We start from the raw sequence: 18818 nt of genomic DNA on the forward strand, positions 1-18818 counted from the left end.
AAACCAGTAAGGCTGTGGCATGAAAAAGGTAAACCACCACTGTCGAAAGTTTTCTGCTATATAATAGTATAACCACCATATACAGTTGTCTTTGAGAGCTGAGCTAATACTATTGCTACAGTTAATATAATTCTTGGACTTTCGCTCTTCCAGTAGAGAGCACTGTAGGATATTCTAACAATATAACAACATCTGTTCTTTTGTCAGCACATTTCTATCTCAAAAAAAGAAAACAACTTTTACAGCAACATGGCTCTGAAATCCCGGAACATTCAAAGTTTTCCTTTATGCAGAATTAAATAGGAAATACAGAATAAAAACTACTTTGTAAATCCACACAATAAAGGAAAAAGCAATGCAAAATTACTGGAAAGTGGAGCCAAATTTGATAAATTAGCTCCTTCTACAGCAGAAATTGGAAGAATCTTGATTCACTGATGAAAAGACAACAAATATAGTCATTCTCATAACATCAAAAGAATGTCTGTCTATAATAAAAACCAGAGTGATGAAAAATAAAAGTGGGACCAGCTTGGAATGAAAAATGAACAAATGTCTAACTTCCTAATCATATGTTGATGTCCTAAGATTTTTTGCTCAGCCTTGCATACGTGTCTTCTCCATCAGCTGAACAGGAAGTCTACGGCATGGACTACAAAAATACTTCTGGGCCCATTCTTCTCCCTACAGTGAGTGTCTCTCACCAACTTTCTTGGTTCTCTATGAATTTTTGCTAGAGTGCATAAATGGTTGGATTTTTGCCCACCAGGGAGCCACATGTGTGCAGTCATATCTTGAAAAAGAACCATCTTCTCCAGGCAGGACTGATGTTCAAATGAGAGCAACAAGGATATATTTAAAACAAATCAGATAGCAAAACTGTCACTAGATTTGTTCTAAAAACTAGAAACTTAGCCCAAAGGTAAAATAACTTTAAAAGATACAGCTAGTACCTCTATGAGGAATAGAAGAGCAGGCTGGAATAGAAAGAAAAAAAAAAAAAAAAGGAAAAAAAGGCAGAAAAAAGAAAAGAGGGTAATAAAGCTCATCTTGTCAGGACTCTCACTACAGAAAACACCAGGTGTACCTGGAAAATATTCAGTGTTTGTCCAGCACTACTCAGTGCTTCAGAAGCTCCGTCATGCCCTGCAGTGGTGTCAGGCTGAACCCCAAGGTGACAGCAGGGCTGGGGACAGCCCGCTGCTCTGCAACGCTCCGTTATCAGCTCCTCTCACACCTGCCCAGAACTCAGCCCCGGGCAGACAGAACAGATGGAGCTCTTGTCCTCTTGGAGGACTCCTTTCCTCCTCCGACAGCCACACAGGGAACACCTGACTCGGCTACAGTCTTCACTTGGATTTCAAGTCTGACTCTTTACCTCACTATGGGTGAAACTCCAACAGCCATGATAAAAACGCAACAATTTCAGCAACTATATTTTTCTTTAGGAAAGGCAAAACAGCAGAGCAGAGAAACAGCACATTAAAGTATCTCTGGAAAAAAGCTATTCCTTATCAGAATTTCCTTGGATGCAACCAGGATACTGTTATTTTTGGACAGAGTTCTTTCTTTATGGGTGCTGCACATCACCTTTGACATCAAGGACCTTTTGGTAAGAGAGTGGATAAAATGGAGTAGTAGTAAAACTATTAATGTCAAAATTACACTTCCAAACTTTACCTTCTGGATTTCCAGCTGAACACAATCCGTATTTCAAACTTCAGCATTTATACACAGGAAAAGTTGTGTACAACTACCTAAGTAGGCAAACAAGGACCCTTTTACACATAAATGTGACAGAAGAGAGAGTCACTACAAGACAGATATATGTACGTAGGTACAAAGGAGATGGATTTATTTTTATTATTCTGTTTCTTAAACTGTAATTCCTATACTGAAAAACGAATAAGCCTAACATTTTCTTAGCAAAACAACTTCAAAAGGGGAAAAAATGCTGAGTCTGTATACTCACATGAAAAATCTAAAAGAATGTGCTTAAATAAATATGCTACAGTTACATGAATTAATAATGGTATTTTGATATAAATGGCCAAGAAACTGTCAGCCTTTTCTAAAGAAAACTACATTTTCCCCTTGCTCCTAAAAATTACTTCCTAAACAACAACTATATTAAATGTACTGCTAATCCTATGCTAGTATCACTAGTACTATCTTTCTAAGTTACCTTCCTAAGAATTGAAGCATACTCTTGAAGTACCTCGGTCTCATTAACTGCAAATGTCCTACCCGCACAGGACTCGAATGCTGTGTGGAGTCACCTTCTCAAGCCTGATGAAGGACTCAAAGCACACCCCACACGAGCAATATGCCTGCTCAAGAACTCACTACCTACACTGATGCAGCTCTACTAAATCTTTCATTTTTCCTCCATGTAACTGGAAGTGTCTCCTCTGTGCTGCTTGTTTTATACAGATTTTTATGTTCTCTTTTATTAATCCATTTCTTTGAAGAGGCAGTTTCTTTTCTTTGTATAATCCCATATGAAAGCCAGCTGTAAAGTCTATATATACAAGAATCGACATTCCTCAAAACTTGGCCTTCGGGAACTTCAAAATATTAACAGCTAATTCTGTTTTTCTAACAGCCAGCTACAATAAGAGCTATTTACTTTAAAATACTGGCAACAGTACAGTTTTAATCTACTATTTGACAGATATTTAAAACAAACCTCCACTGCACCTGCAAAAGAGCATTATCTAGACATCAGTTTTTTTTCTTTTAAATAATACAGAATAGGGAATTGAACTTAGACAGATTATCTTAGTAGGATGAAGCATTTTGTTAGGGACTACTTCAAACTCTTCACATGAGATACAAGATGAAACTATTCTCACTTTGACATTAATACCTTCTAACTTGAAGATCCAAAAATACCCAACTCCATCTATTTTAAGAGATCATAAGAATTTACTAAGTAATTTTACAATCACGATCAACCCAATACTAAGTTGCTTGCCCCTTATTTTATAAACAATATGATACTTTCCAATGAAATAACAATCTTCAGGTGCTAAGGTGTTAAAAGTAATCTGGTCTGGAATATTGCAGTGGTAGTTACACCTTTAGTATGATACTCAATAGGAAAAGAAGCAAAGTCTAAAAGTGTTCATACAAGGAGGGATCATACTGAGAACAAACTGACATCTTGAGCTCAAGGCACTGAACTAGAAATCAAAGTCTGGGATCTGGTTGGAAAATAGTGATTTGGGACCAATATCAGGAAGGATAGAAAAAACAGTATCACTTCAATTCCCTATGCTCAAAGTAAGGATAATAACTTTTCCCACTTCTTGTGGGCATTACCAATTACCTTATTTATTTCTTTAGTTGAGCAAGCTCCTTAGAGACAAGTCCCAGGTTGTCTGACCCTTTCTTATTCAGAACCTTGGTCCAGGACCATGTTTGCATGAGGATGGTACCTAGAGGCTTCAGCTCATTTTCCTGGAGACTGCACAAACAACAGAAAGATGGTGCTTGGCTTCAAAGAATTTATGATCTAAGTCAATTGTAAGAAGTTACAGTAACCTGCTGGAGCACAGCACAATTCTTTCGGTTTAGTGCTCTGAGGGTTACTGCTAAAATTCGATATAAAACACTGAGCCACATTCCCCATTACTACTTGTGCTCATAATAGCACAAGATGAACACAGGGGGCTCAAATGCTTAAAAAAAAAAATAAACACATGGGAAAACATCTAAATTCCCCACCTTGCTTTCTCCCCATTAACCAGAGGGAAAAGATTTAGAAAGCTGCAAGCCCCTAAAATACTTCACTACTTGAAAACCTAGGGGAGAGGGGGAGTAAAAAAAAAAAAAAAAAAAAAAAAAAAAAAAAAAAAAAAAAAAAAGAGAGAGAAAGCACCACTTCCAATTCAGGACTGCACCTAGTTTTAAAGATTTTAAAACTAATTTTAGCATTAAGTACGTACACACAATTTTGGTGAATGTTTCTTCAATTTCTGAATACGCTTGCTTCCAACAGCTGCAGTTTGTCAAGGGTTCGTGGACTGCAAATTATGAAGCTGCTTTAAATTCTGACTTATGGAGACCTACATATTCCCCAATTTCAGTGAATTTGGAGCAATAATCTTATATTCAAAGAGCAAACAAAACCTTCTTCCCACTTAATCAACGGAAAGCTCTAGTTCATTTGATTTGTCTAGTTACTTCTCTGTTTCTCCAGCATCTCCAATTTCAGATGCACATTAGTGCTATAGTGGTAATAAGAGATACGCCTCAGGGATGTTTTTATTCAGCACTTCAAATTGTTTTGAACACACCAACCCAACACAGTTCAACATGTATCATTAATATTTGATGTGTATCCTCAATTCCAAAGCTTCTTCCTTTTCAGTAGCATTACAGCAACAAGTTGAAAACAAGCTGTAAACTTACAGGAACTATTTGGTTTTCCTTGCAGATTCAAAGTGAAGGAAATACTATTTATATATAAGTAGTAAAAAGATGCAGCACTGAGGGGGGGATGAGATGAAAACATACAGCAGAAAAAAAAATAAATTCAGAGCACTGCAGCCCAATATAATCTCCCTTTTAATGGTAAGTAGTAATTGCTAGTGAAAATGAAACCATTTTAATTAAGCTTTACAAATATTTTTCTTGGCTACTTCCCAAACCATGAATGACTATTTGGTTTGGTAAGTTATGGCTTAAATTCCCAGGTTGAACATTCAAAATGCTCCTTGGCAGTGTGCAAGATGGGTTTTACACTTCCTGAGTGCAAACCTCCTGAGACATGCATTTCTGAGATAACAAGAAGAGTTCATTACAGTTCAGGATCTCTAAGTGACTACTGCACATCACCATTCTAGAGTTTATCATTAGCCTCACAGTGTGGCTAAAAGGCCTGTCCAATGGTTTCTTGAAGATAAATTCTCTCAGAGAAGCTCAGGAGGTGTGAAACGATTCTCAAAATTAGTACATGTATTTTCCATGCCGATTTGCCTAGATGTTGTTCAAAAAATTGTGCTCTCATTTTGATAATCCAGTTTCTAGTTTGTTTGGGGAGAGTTTCCTAACCAGTTATACTTGAAGGGAGTGACATTATAGACATCAAAAATGTTCAGGGAAATGAAATATCCAGTTCTATGGAAAGCCTGAGAAAAAGTTACTTTATCTGCATGCCAGAGTCTAATTAAAGGAGGAAAAAAAAAAAAAAAAGCAACTGCTGCTGGTGACCTAGTGATTTGTGGGAGCAAATGAGGTTATGGTAGAGTCAGCCCTGCAAGTTCTCATACAATAATTTACATGTTGAAACTCCAGACTATTCAGCACTGGATATGCGACTCAGGAGGCATGAAGAGTAGCTCCGAGTGGCTGGAAAGGGAGCAGGAGGCAGCAGTTCGCTACGGAACTGAGCGGTACAGAAGGAGAATGTGGCAGCACCAATGATGCTGATGAGTTTCAAGCAGACTCAAGGGAATAAATATCTAAATATAGACAAATAATAGAAAGAGACAGTGGAGAACCAGGCAAATCCCTACTGACCCTGGAGTTTTAGGAAATTTCCTCCCTTTTCCCCTGCATATTTCCTTTTTTTGTTAACTCTGTGGGGAAAAATCTGAGTTTTGTTCTGTTGTCCTGAACACGTGTTCACATCCCTGGCTGCCTGCTGCTCATTTGGTACCTGATCCTGCCAGGTGCTGAGGAGCACCTGACTGTCTTTCTCACTGAGAAAGTATATATATATTTAATTAAAAAAGGCATTTTGTGAAAAAGTTTCTCTTGATTTTCTACTTAATGATCCTTCTTTGTTGGACCAGTTATTGCATCTATTGTCATTGCATGTAATAATCTGAGAGTATTTGCTGCACTTGTGCTGATCATTAGATCACTGCAGCACTGCACTTATTCCTCTGATCTGCAGAGGAGATCAGAGACTTCTTATCTGCAAGCTGCAAAAATGAGCACATGAAAACGAGACATAAGTTCATGTAGTCGCTTGGCTATTTGCAAAGAGCCTTGGAAGAACATATAGGATCCTGTTTGTACTTCCAGAAGAAACAATTCGGCCTATTTGGTCTTACAAAGAATATTGTCAAAAATCATCCCAGCAAGTTGTGGTCTAAACCTACTAAAACATCCTTCCTGATTTATACCAAAAAAAATTGTACCAAGTTCAAATTTTTCAGTTTTCAATTAGTGTTATGTTTGGTCTTTATATGACATCAGTCAACTTGCAAACTGCATTTCAACAAGCTTTCACTAATTCTTAAAAAGTGTCTTAAGGAAAGAAGTAAAACACAATTAGAAAAGGTGTTTTGTTAGAAAATTCTATTTCTGATCATCACAGAAGATTAGCTTCAGAAAGATGCTTCTGCAGTCTTATAAACAGGATGAAAAACATTTTTTATCCAAAGTAATTTCCATTCAGAAAAATATGTAGTGGATTATAGTTAACTGCTCATGCAAGAACAACTCCTTAGCTATCGCTTTCCATCACAAAGTTTTATTAAATTTGATTTACTGGACAGTCCATCTTTATTATTCTTCATACACATAATTATGTTGTGCCATAAGGCCGTTGCAAGTGTTGCTTTTTCACCTGAACAAGTCTAAAAGGTGTACAAATAGAGTACCACAGAATTCTAGAGGGGAGCAATATCCACAAACATTTGAAAAGTGTCAGTGAGTCTTCATGAATATTGGCTCTACAGATGCTTCCTCAGCCTTTAGTTATTTCACAACCTAAACACAGTATGTGAACCTAGTTGGATATTTTAGTTCAAAATCAGAATGCTACAAATCCAACTGAAGTATTAATGCATATATTCTCCCCCTTTAAAAAAACAACAAAATTAATGAAAGCAATATTTGAGAACCGAGATGGAAACTTCTTTTAGAGTCAGATTACTTTGTTTTGTTATGTCTGCATATGTCAGCTAATCTCAAAAAAGCTGCACAAATTTATTCCAGATCCTAATAAAAAGCCTATGTGGACATCCTGAAACCCTGCACATTGTGTTTGCAGAGCAGATAATTCGTTCTTACAAAACAAGCAAAATTAAATAATTGACAGTTGTGAATAATAGTTTTCCACTCTGATTGAACAGGAAAAATGGGCAACCTCAATTTAGCATGTGCTATAATGTACTGCAGCTTCCTCCTCCTCCTCCTCTTCCCCACAAATTGCTCTTGTTTCTGTGGTTATCACCGTCCTATTGCAGCCTCCTTTAGTCTCAAAGCTCTTTTTGAGTACCTGTACTGACATCTATTCAGGAGAAAGAATCCACCTGCCCTCAAGAAAGAAAATAAAAGGAACAAGATGAGGGAGATGACTTTTTTTCTCTCTTTAAAGATCACAAAGCTACTGACATCGCTCTGTACCTACATCAATAGGAATCACAGCTTCAGCTTGATCTTAAAACAGATGGAACCACCACTCCAGCAAATACTCTTCCCTTCCAAAAGTTACAATATAAAAGCCAAGGTTTCTGGCAAGGTTAACGCAGTTAAATAGTAATACATCCTTTGGCCAAAAATTCACTCAGAGTACACAGAATCAAAACATGTTCACTTGGCAACCCAGCAGAAGGAGGTTCACGTTTCCTCTACAAACGCTTGTTCAGTGTGGCAATTCTAAGCCCAAGGAAAACTGCAAATAGAACAGCAGGGAATACCAGTGTAAGAAACCAAGTCCTCATCTGTGAGCAAAGCTTTAATTTTATATTTAAAATCATACCAATTATGGGATAAAACAGTTTTATCCAGAATAGAGCATGGTGGAATTTATTAAAATAGCCTTCCCTTTTAACGGCAACTAATTGCTGATTACTCAGTTTACTCTGTTATTTTGGTTAGTGTTCCCTCCACCTCTTAAGCAGGGCATTTGCTAAGTTTCTAAATTCAAGATGCACTCCCTCTGAGCAGATGCCATAAGACTAAAATACTACTACAGAACTGCACTGCATCTGGCACGAGGAAGCACCAGAGTAAGACTTCTGATTTTACTGTGCAAAACCCCCATCATACCGTACTTCCGAATACTTCCTATTTCAATACACCAAGTCGACAAAGCTCTTGATTCATTGCCCTTGCTGTTGTTCAAAAGAAGTCTGTGCCATTGTTGTTTGTTCTTGTGATACTGTAAACAATCTGATTGTACTTTCCAGTATTTATATCTATTTGGCATCCCCTAAAGAGCAGTATCGAGCAGACCAGGAACTCAGATATGCTTTACAGAAAGCTGCAATTCAGATGAAACAGGAGTAAGTCAGCAGCTATCATCTAGAAAACAAAAATCTTTAATCTGCAATACATCTATAACTTTCCTCACCACCTCATTTGGCAAATTCATGTCTCTGCAATTTTGAAATGCAAAGCAAGACACAATGTGCTGTCTTCTAAAGGTAAAAGGATAAAAAGTTCATATTTTCTTACCTTGGCATTATAGGGAATATAATGCTTTGATAAGGCTTCAGGAGTGTGCATCCAAGTTTTGTCTACAGGAAAGACAAAAGAAACACTGAATAGATTATCCAGTTGTTAAAAATGACCATAACATCTACCTGAATAGCATCAATCATCTTTATTTTATTCAGATAATTATCTGAAGTTGCTACTGGGACTGGAAGGAAAGGCACTGTATCCTGCAACTTCCCAGCCCTTTACCTGGAACAGCTTGGGTGCCTCTCTTGGCCGCATTTCAGATTTTAACTGACTTTATTTACCACAAGAATTCCAGTTCATCCTAGTTGAATATATTTTCTGGTCCAAGGGTGTTTGCTGCTTCTGCCACAGCAATACATTCTGTTGGCTAAAGCACTGACTGCATGCTGTCCTTTCAGTGACTTGTCTTTTGATAAATTAAGAGATTAAAAATTATTCTTGAAATATTATCAAAGGGAAAATGAACAAAAACAGTCCTATTCCTTCCAGAGCTAAACAAAGACAGATTGTATAAATTCAGACCTTACATAATGTTTTATTATATATTCTAAATAAACATACATATTTTATTTTCATGATTTGCACTTCTCAGGAGGCCACACTATCATCTTACTTTTTCCTCTGTGCATTTTATATGGTAATATCATGAGTTAACTGGTTTTGAAATGCATCTTCCTCCCTTAAGTGGTCAATTAAAATGAATAACAGAAGATGGAATTCTAAATATTAAAAATATCTGATTTGTATCAGAAATTCAGAAACCCTCTAAAAATGCTTTCAAATGAAGAAAGTACAAAAATGTACTAAGACCCAAAATACTAAAATAAAACTGCAGGAGAAATTCTATAACACAGCACTAAGTATTTTCTGCACATTCAAAAGGGAGTAGTATTTAGAACATGAGACTTTCTGTTTTTATTAGCATGAATTAAAGTCACAAAACCTGGGACTTTATGGAATTAAGTAATGGAACAATAGCTTAAAGCAAAATTCTACCTTTGGATAGTGCCTTTAACAGGAGTTGCAATATAGTGGTTAACTGTTCTCTCAGTAATACATAAGAAAAATAAAACTCATTCCATTTATTTTTGACTCATCTAGAGCAAATGCTGCAAAGTTTATTGACATTAAACCACCAAGCAACTTTTCTGAATAAACAAGCAGCAAGAAACCCATTAACACAGGGGAGTCACCACAGCCACCATTGTAACAGGATCAAAACTCCAAAGCTAGGGAAGGAGATTTTTCCTATTTAAGTAAACCTCACTCTATCTAACAAAATGTTCAGATCCATCATTAAAGAGTGACAGTGCCAATTCTTAACCAAGGAAACAGGAATTCTCCATTCAGATGCAGCCAGGACTATGCTTATGCACTGCAGTGTGTTGTGACTGGAATATTGGACCAAGGAGAGAACTAATATCCCAAAATATATTCCAATTTGAGCCTAGTTTTGGTATAGAGCACAAGTTTGAAAGCTGAGGTTATGGAGATGAAAAAATGATAGTCAATGTGAACGAAGAATATTAAAATAAAGCCTGACAACCCAAAATATAAGCATCATATTTCAAGTTATTTCGCTACTGAAAGTCAGACAAACAATGAAGTCGTTGGGTTTGACCAAAAGACCCAGGTGCAGAGGCAGCAGTCACACAGGGCAGGACTCCACTGCTCCTTCACTCTTGCTCCAGCAGAGCAGAGACCTACACAGAGGAAACTTCAGGTCTTAAATAGGCCTGCATCTTGCTGATGCAAGTGTTTAACATCCCTTTTGTTACACCTCAACTCCTTACCAGCTTCAGCAGGACACTTGCATACTTGAGTGTTCAGTAATTTTCTGTAGTAAAAGATTTCAGTAGCAAAAGTATCCCAAATCAATATTTTCTATTTCTTAAAAAAAAATCCCACATTCACCTTACTAACTAGCACCAGCCCAATAAGGTTCTATGATTTCTAAAGGCAGACAAATTATTAGAAAGGTACCAATACATTTAACTAGTCCAAAATATCTCCTCTCCCTCTTCCCATCCCCAAGCTGGCCACGTTCAAAGCTGAAGAAAAAAGATGCTATTTCTGCTGCAGGAGGTGGGGTGGGGCAAGTCTGAAAGCCTGATCTTAGTTAAGCAGCTGGTTATCATTTTGTTATTAGATATAAAGTCACTTTAAATCCACCCACCTGCCTCCCAAACCTGAAATCATAATGCTACAACAACATGAGATTGTGGGAAGGAAGGAACACTGTTAACAAGGGAGTTCTCATACAGGCTGGCACCCTAATTCAGGGCAGATATGGAAATATGGATGGATGCTGTCAGCTCAGTGGGAAGAGGAAATCAGTAAGTCACCAGGATACCAGAAAAATACCTGGATCCTTTGAAAACTCAAGACAACAATTAAAAGCCCGAGTCAGCAAGCAGCATTTCCATCAGCAGACACTGACACAGGTGCCAAGCTCTCCACTGATCTTAGAAGCCCCTTCTCTAGAAGCAGGTAGTGGTTAAAAGGATGGCAGCATTTCTGGGGGTGGGGGGGCACCTCTAACAGCATTCAAAAAAAATCAATGAAAGAAAAAAAACTACACTCATAGCAAAGATGTGCAAAACACGATGCAGATATTACAGAGAAATTCTTGTTACCAGCTTCTCCTGTGGAATTGTAAACTTTGATTTTAGACTCTTGCCATTATCTTTCAATAGCAGTTTGAAATACTGCTTAGACTTAGTTTGATTCAACAGCAGCTGGGAAATACCAGATACTAGAGATATTCCTTTAAATAGTTAAGGTACATGTGGCTTGCTATTTGTTTTCTCCCCTGCTTCTAAAGTCAATTTTAAATGGGTTTTCACGGCTTACTAAATTATTCATTCTGAAGCAATAAACAAAATATGAAACTCTACACTGAAACACAATGAAAAACACTATCCACATTATTATTTTATTGATTATAGCAGAAGGATCTAGAGACTTCACAAATAAGTAATGCCACGAGCTCTAAAAAAAATCCTTAAAGCCTGAATAAAGCAAAAACTGACAAATGCATTCATCTAACATAATGAAAGCAGAAAATGAAGAAGCGTGGGCTATGAAAGCTCACGAAAGCTATAGATTTTAGAACTCCTCTGAAGCTCTTCGCTTATGCTGCTTTGCACTTAACACTTGCATGAAAGTTCAAATAAGTACTCAGATATTTGTTGAGAAATAAAATTCAGTTGAGTGTGAACCATCCTAAGACCATTAAAGCAGAAGTAGGATTATGGCTGGCAGTTCTAGCAGGACAAGGCCTGAACATGTGGTGGGCTTTTGCCAAACCTACAGTGCAAGGGAGAAAAGGAGGGAAAGGATCTGTGTTGGGAATTCAGGTGCACAACCTAAGGCACAGCCCTGCCTAAGAGGGTCAGCAATCCCTTAGCTTACGTGCAATGCCTGCCCAAATACCTGCCATGGAAGTCTGCAGTTCAGAATCTGATATTCCCTATAGTAGCAGGGCAGCATCCAGCCTAATTTTCAAGAGAACTCTACGTGGGCGAAAGGATTCTTAGGTTTTACCCTGTGCCAGCATATACTAGTCTGCTAAAACAAGTGGGAAAAGTGCATAAAAATCAGCATTTTGAAGACATATGGCTTGAGAAATGGATTGCAAGGGTCCGGGGCGGAGGGGAGGTGTTGAGCTCTTTAATGGTAAGCTGATTAACCATACTCAGAACTGAGACTTCATTCCTTTCCAGAGCCCTCCAAATCATGCCAGCTCCTCTCCATTACAGCCAGAAGGTCCTTTTGCAATTTGCATTTCACATCAAGTGCTCGGTACACCACGTTACTCAGGGCCAGCGAGTCAGAGTCACTGCAGCAGTGCAGGTAACCACCTTGCAGGTTCACAGCGGGAGCAAGGGGCCGTGTTCGTGGAACGTGCACAGAAATCACACACCGAGGCCAACGCGCCCTGGGGCTGCAGGAGACACCCAGACCTGTGCAGCACTTGCCCGTAGTGAATGAAGACTTTACCTTAGAAAGCAGCCACGGCTGACCCTAGAATAAGGGAAAGTAATAACAGTGCAGAAAAGGCTTCTCCCCACACTTTCAGATAATTTCCTCTCCATGTTACTTGCCCTTTTTATTGCCTTTTTTTTTTTTCCTCCTCTAAAGAGTGAAACCTGCTTACCAGGGCATCTTTAATAAACTTCCTGAAATCCCACACTTGCCATTGATGCACACGACAAGTGGTTCTACTTACCTCTGTTCTCAAAGCACTTATAAAATCGTAAGTCTGAGTGGCCATTACGCTTAATCTAATGCGCAGAGAATATAGGATTGAGTTGAATAACCTAAGTGTTACAGTGAAAATACAAATTTCTTGAAGAACTTGAGCTTTTGCTCTTCTCCTTACGCAAAATCCTTTAACACTGAGAGATGCTTTCCTTGCTAATAGGAAAAAAGTCTTCAGTAGAGACACACAGAAACTGTCACCCTCTTGAATCATTTCTTTCATCCTGTGCTCTAGAAGAATGGGTTCTCACAAAGTGAACTTTGGCTAGTGAGAAAATGCTTTCATAAGGTAGGTCTTCTTTCTTGCAAGCAAGACTGACACCTTAAACAAAGGGATTTAATGCTTGGTACCAGAATTTTTATTTGGATGCCATACCTAAAAATTAACAGTTATCTATGAATATTCTTCTAAGATTCGACTACAGTGTTTGCCTCAATTACCTTCTCTGGGAATAAACTAGAGAGACTGAATCAATCTGTACGTGTTAAAAACAGCAAGCAGCAATAAACTTATTAAGTAATTGAAATTGAAGCAAATTCTGCCCCATAAATATATAGGCCTATACCAGGGAATATACATAATTCCAAAAAAAAAATCCCCCTTTGTTAAGCATAAAATGTGCCTTGCAAACATACTCATTCTTAGCCAAGACCCTGGAAGCCTTATCTTCCTAGAACAGAGTAGGCTTCTCCAGAATGTTTAGCCATTCTGTATCCTCCCCTCAAAATATTCAAGACATGGTTTTAAATAGCTGCTTATTAAAATAACAGAACAATACAAGCTACATTCAGTTTGCATAGTTACAAAATACTAAAAAGAATCTAGCATTTGCATTTCCTCGAAGAGTAATGCTCATTGCACAAGCTACAAATTTAACACTACATAATTAAGGATGGCAATACTTAGGACACTTAACAAGAAAGGAAAGATAAAAAAATATTAGTGCAAGCTATCAGTGATGAGCAAGTCACGTTTGCACTTAGTTTTTGGTGTTACTATAAACTTAAACACAGTGCCCTAAATTAAAAGGGGGAAAAAAAAGAAAATTCGAGCTCTTCCGCCTCTACCTCTTATCTTGGTGCTGCCAGAAGAGCTACACTGAGCCTCTGCTAAAAGCCCTGAGTTGAAGAAACTGAAGACATCATTGGTGAAGTGTAACTTAAGCAAAAACCTTTTCGAAAATTGTCACTAGCAAGTATGTACAAATCATCTTCCCCCATCATTTCATTTAGAAGTCAATTATTCAAATATCCCAGTATAAGGAAATGTGGCAAAGTCTTGTCAAAACTTAAAAGAAATTGTGAGTTTTTCAAGAACATAAAACTGTCAAAGTAAGAACACTATATGAGCTTGTTTGGCTGGGCAAAAAAACAGGAAAACCTGGTTCATTTTCAGTAACTGGAAAAAGCTAAAATTGATTTTTATTTTAATTTTCTAATTCAACAACATTAAAATAATTTAATAGAAAAGTTTGTGTGACTAAAAAATGTTTTTTTTAAAATGCAGATAAATCAGAAAGAAAGGAGTAGCAGTAACCATTTTAAACAACTATAAAGTGCTAATCTGTAACATCCATACCTGCTTATAGAAGCACAACACTTAAGATTCTTATGGGCTTTATTTCACAAGATATTTTTCCAAGTTTAACCAAAGGTTTAATAAAAAAAGTTCTAGGAAAGCAAAGGCACCACTGATTGCTATCAAATTATGGCTTTATAGTCCACAGTCAAAATTTATTTCTAATTTTAGTGAATGAAAACAATTCCATAGAATAATACACAAAGTTGAAGAATGGGAACTAAAACACATTAGTGTCTCTGAAAAGAACATCTGCTGACCTTTCTCTAACTCATTTTCTAAAATTGCCATCGAAGCTAAAAAAATATACGTCCACCTTGAACTATCATGCTCACAGAAAATAACAAATGCTCTCTCTAATTAGATACCCGGTTAGCTGGCAGGGCACCTATGCAACTTGGGAAGCAATCTCAGTTGTCTCGGAAAAGCTGCTCGATAATAATGCACTTGAACAACTCTATATCATAGATGACTGCTCCAGAGCAAGAACATATTAGCCTGTAGATCTCAAGATAACACTGGCAAAGCTCAGAGTAAAACATTAATCACGACGCTATAGAAATTATCATAGAGGGGAAAAACAAAAGCTTAAGACTCTCAAAGGGTTAAGACTTTGGAGGAGTTGTCACTGTTCTAATAAGTATTTAATGCTCTGTGATTAAGGAGTTGGCATATTTTAAGTTTCATAATGAAAAGTTATTTTGCTAAATATCATTACTTAATTTTATGGATTTCTTTTGAGCTGCCTGCAATATTCTTTAAGCAGAGAACAGATAAAATTATTTCTACCACTCTGAAGATCATGTAGATAAATAGGCAGCAGAAAATTATACTATTCTTCTCCCACTCTCTTACTAAGAGCTGGGTAATAGAAAATACATCATGTATAAAAATGCCAGGAGATTTAGAACTGGTGGGGGTGGTATTGCCAAACTGCTATCCTCACCAAAGGAAATATGATTCTACAGAGACCCAAACAGAAGCAGCACAACCACAGGAAAATTCCAAAGTAAAATCAGGCTTATTTGTGCTCAACATGAATTCTACAGACAACATTTCCAATGCATACTTCTTTTTCCCTGTTTTCCTCTAAAAACCTATGGTAATTGTTTCTTTCCTAAAGAGTTCACTCTAGCTAAAACTCTTCCCCCTGCTTTCAGACTCCATGGATGCCATTTGCTTTATTTTCATGCTGAGGGAATTTTTTTTTTTTAATATATAATTTATCTCTAGGTAAAATGCATAAGTAAATAGATACTTGCATACATGCACACACACATGCTGCAGAACTGGCCACTTAGTTTCATTTAGCAGTTTGATGCAATAACTGAAACAGTACAGAAATGTTTGGTACATAAATTAACCTTTCCACCCGCTAAAATTGTTTCAATAAAGATATATTTTCAAAACCAACATGCAAATATCAATTACTAGCCTTTATGGGGAGGAGGGGAAAAAAGAAAGGAGAGAATTTAGACGACGTTTTCTCTTTTTCTTGGAAAGCTATTAGTGATTTTGAAAGGACAGTTTATAACCAAAAATATATACAGACCACATGGGAGATAATAATGACCACTACATCTGCCAAGTATATCAGCAGGGGTCCTGGTGATGAATGATGCAGAGAACACAAGGGAGCTGGCAGACATCACAGGTAGGTTGCTCCCAACCAGCTTTGAACACATGGAGAACAGGAGAGGTGCCCGAGGATTGCAAGAAAGCCAGTGTCGCTCCAAAGTCCAAAGAGAGGCAGGAGGGAAGATCCAGGGATGCACAGGCCAGTCAGCATCACTCCAACGGCTGCCCCTCTACACAGCCCCAGCGAGGCCGCGTCTGGGGCTCGGGGCACCCTGCCCTGGGTGACCCTGCTTGAGCAGGGGGTGGGACTAGATCATCTCTGCCATCCTGGGATCTCTGCAACGTCACTCAAGTCAACAATAAAGTTAGAGACCACTTCACAGCAAGTCCATCCATGTGAAACTACATCCTATACCTTTGATTGCTTTCTTCTGCTTTGTCAGATCCTGCTCATTAAATCTGTTTATATTTCCATAAACAAGACTAATAAAAAGTCATTGCATAGAAATGGAATTCACAAGCCTTTTGATTTGTGATGGGCTATTACTTCAATATATTCCATTTAATGTTATGAATATCATCTGCATCTCATGAGTTGATAGGCTGGCAGCAATTACCAATCCTAGGAACTCCTTTTTTGAAATAAAAGGATTAGAAAATTCAGATTTCTACATGCAAGAGCAGCTTTGTTAGTGAACATTGTGCTATATGTAAGATAAGGCTGACATTTATTTCAGGATGAAGCAGGACCATTAGGGAATAATAAAGGATGAATCAAATTCACCTGGGATATACAATCTCCACAACATCAATAATGTCCACTGAATTTCATATATTGTATTACTAAGTTTAGTTCAAAGTGGATATACATCCCTACATTTTCAGCACTGGTTTAAAACCTAGTTTCACTCTCTTACTCCTGGAGGGTTTCCATTACAGTCATTCCATATTTCAACAAGTCTATCTAAAAGAAACACTATCTTTCTTTCACATTTCTGATAAGACAAAGCCAACAAATGCAAGCTCTTTTTTGTTTACATGTATGAGCCAGTTCCAATACTAACGTCAAAAGAATTAGCAAAAAAGGCGAAATCTAACTGGGAGATGAATCTTTGTTTACTAGAAATGATACACAGTTAACACTTCTGGCTTGCACCTAAACACTGCATGTATACACAGCCACATAAGGACAAATGGGTATATCAGTTTAGGAAGTAATATGTTGATGATTAGAAAAACCTGTATGAAAACACAACATTTAAAAAGATCTCTTACAACAATTGCTTTAAAACCCCTAAACTGCTTAAAAGAGACTGAGATGATCAAGGTATAAACGTATCTCAAGATTAACACAGCTGATCTCTATCACTTTTGACACTACAACCTCCAATGGTATTTGGGGAGATTATAAAAAAATCAAAGTGATCATACTCTTTGTGATCCAGATATGTCTTCTGATAGTCCGGACAGCTTATATGATGTGGATGCATCTGGATTTAGCAAATAAGTGTACTAGACTAACTACAGTTATTTGTCAATGCACAGTGGGATAGGCTATGACAGACTCCCTTTCCAGCCTGAATATTGATATCAGGGAAGAACTCTGGCTACAGAAACAAAATATCTGCTTTCTTTCCAATGGAGTTTACTGAGGTATTAAAATGGAGGCTCTAGCTCAGTATGTTTCACTTAATTTTTAGAAGGGGTATTATATGACAGGAAATAACTTACCTTTACTGAACAGCATTTTCCATATTAGAAATAAGTGGGGACAAAATAACATAATAGCTAGCAGAAATACTGTACCTATAAATTTCTGTCTAAAGGTTTTATTTAATAATAAATTGATCAGAAAAGAGAATAAGCAAGGTGGAAGAACAATGCACATGTGAAGATTTAGTTGTTTGAAATACTTTTAACAAGCGTATATCTCAGATGGTTACAAGCTCCAAAGACATTCAGTAGTGTGAGATAGTGGGCATGTTAGAACACGCTTTCCCAAACAGCTTCTCTGTACATCTGTTAGATCATCTCTTCCTACCTGATTAATTAGAAGCAACTATTCACAAGTATCTTCTTTTACAATGCTAATATTGAATCTTCTAAAATATTTATGCAAGACACTTCTCCCATGAAAAATAAGCCAAACTGCTTACCTTTCTTCCTGCTAAAAGCACGATTCATGTTGAAAATATATCAAAATCTGTTAGCTTATTTTTCCCTTCACTTTAACCTGCAGAACAAAAAACAAAAAAAGTTGTTTATTTTATTTGAAATTAGCAGCTTATCCTCATATTAAAGAAAGTCAAATGATTTCAATGATTCTGAGGTAATTCAGTAAAATAAAATGGAGTATGCTTTAAAGAAGAAATTGCAGTTTTGAAAAAGTTTGAGTGAGCTGGGGTCCCTCATAGCAAAAGACATTTTAAGGCTTTCTATAAAGCTCTTCAAGAGATTTATGAGAGACAAAGCAGATGGTCTTATACATGAAGACAAATACTATACATAAGCTTTAAAATGAATGCTGACTACAGGGCTCCATATAAACATTTGGTCCACATATTCACTGCCCTGTTCTGCACCACTTAGGCTGTCAGCTTATTTTAAGCCATGCTTTCATCTTCACATGAGCTTGACCATCTAAAAAAAGCACAATATAAAATGTCTTCTTCACACAGGGGATTCAAAACTGAAAAAAATTCCTCCAATCAGTGTGACAGTCTTTTTGCTCCAGTTATATCAGAACTTCTACCCTTACCAGCAACTGCCTCATCTGATGGAGCTTGCAAGAATCAAGTACAACTATCTGCTTTTTTAAATATTGTATTTATTTACAACAGAAATTGTAATATAGTATGTACTTTCTTCATACACACACAAAAGATATCCCTTTATATGCTTATCTCGCTTTTAGATTCACAACATATTATTAGAACCTTCTTTTCAACAGAAGGACTTTGCATGTAAAAGA

The 18818-nt window shown here is 37.2% G+C and overlaps 1 protein-coding gene across 1 annotated transcript in view; it reads right to left on the bottom strand.

Moving 5' to 3' along the window:
• GULP1 (GULP PTB domain containing engulfment adaptor 1) overlaps positions 1-18818 on the bottom strand; it is a 104666-nt gene that overhangs the window by 34575 nt on the left and 51273 nt on the right. The window contains exons 4-5 of the mRNA XM_088526986.1: positions 18004-18080; positions 8419-8480 (exon numbers count right to left, since the gene is read on the bottom strand). Coding sequence (XP_088383112.1) covers positions 8419-8480; positions 18004-18031 — 90 coding nt within the window. The 5' untranslated portion in view covers positions 18032-18080. The remainder of the gene's footprint in view (positions 1-8418; positions 8481-18003; positions 18081-18818) is intronic.

The sequence above is a fragment of the Tinamus guttatus genome, unplaced genomic scaffold, assembly GCF_059628265.1.
Source record: "Tinamus guttatus ecotype Peru unplaced genomic scaffold, ASM5962826v1 Tinamus_guttatus_pri_ptg000260l, whole genome shotgun sequence".
Lineage (NCBI taxonomy): Eukaryota > Metazoa > Chordata > Aves > Tinamiformes > Tinamidae > Tinamus > Tinamus guttatus.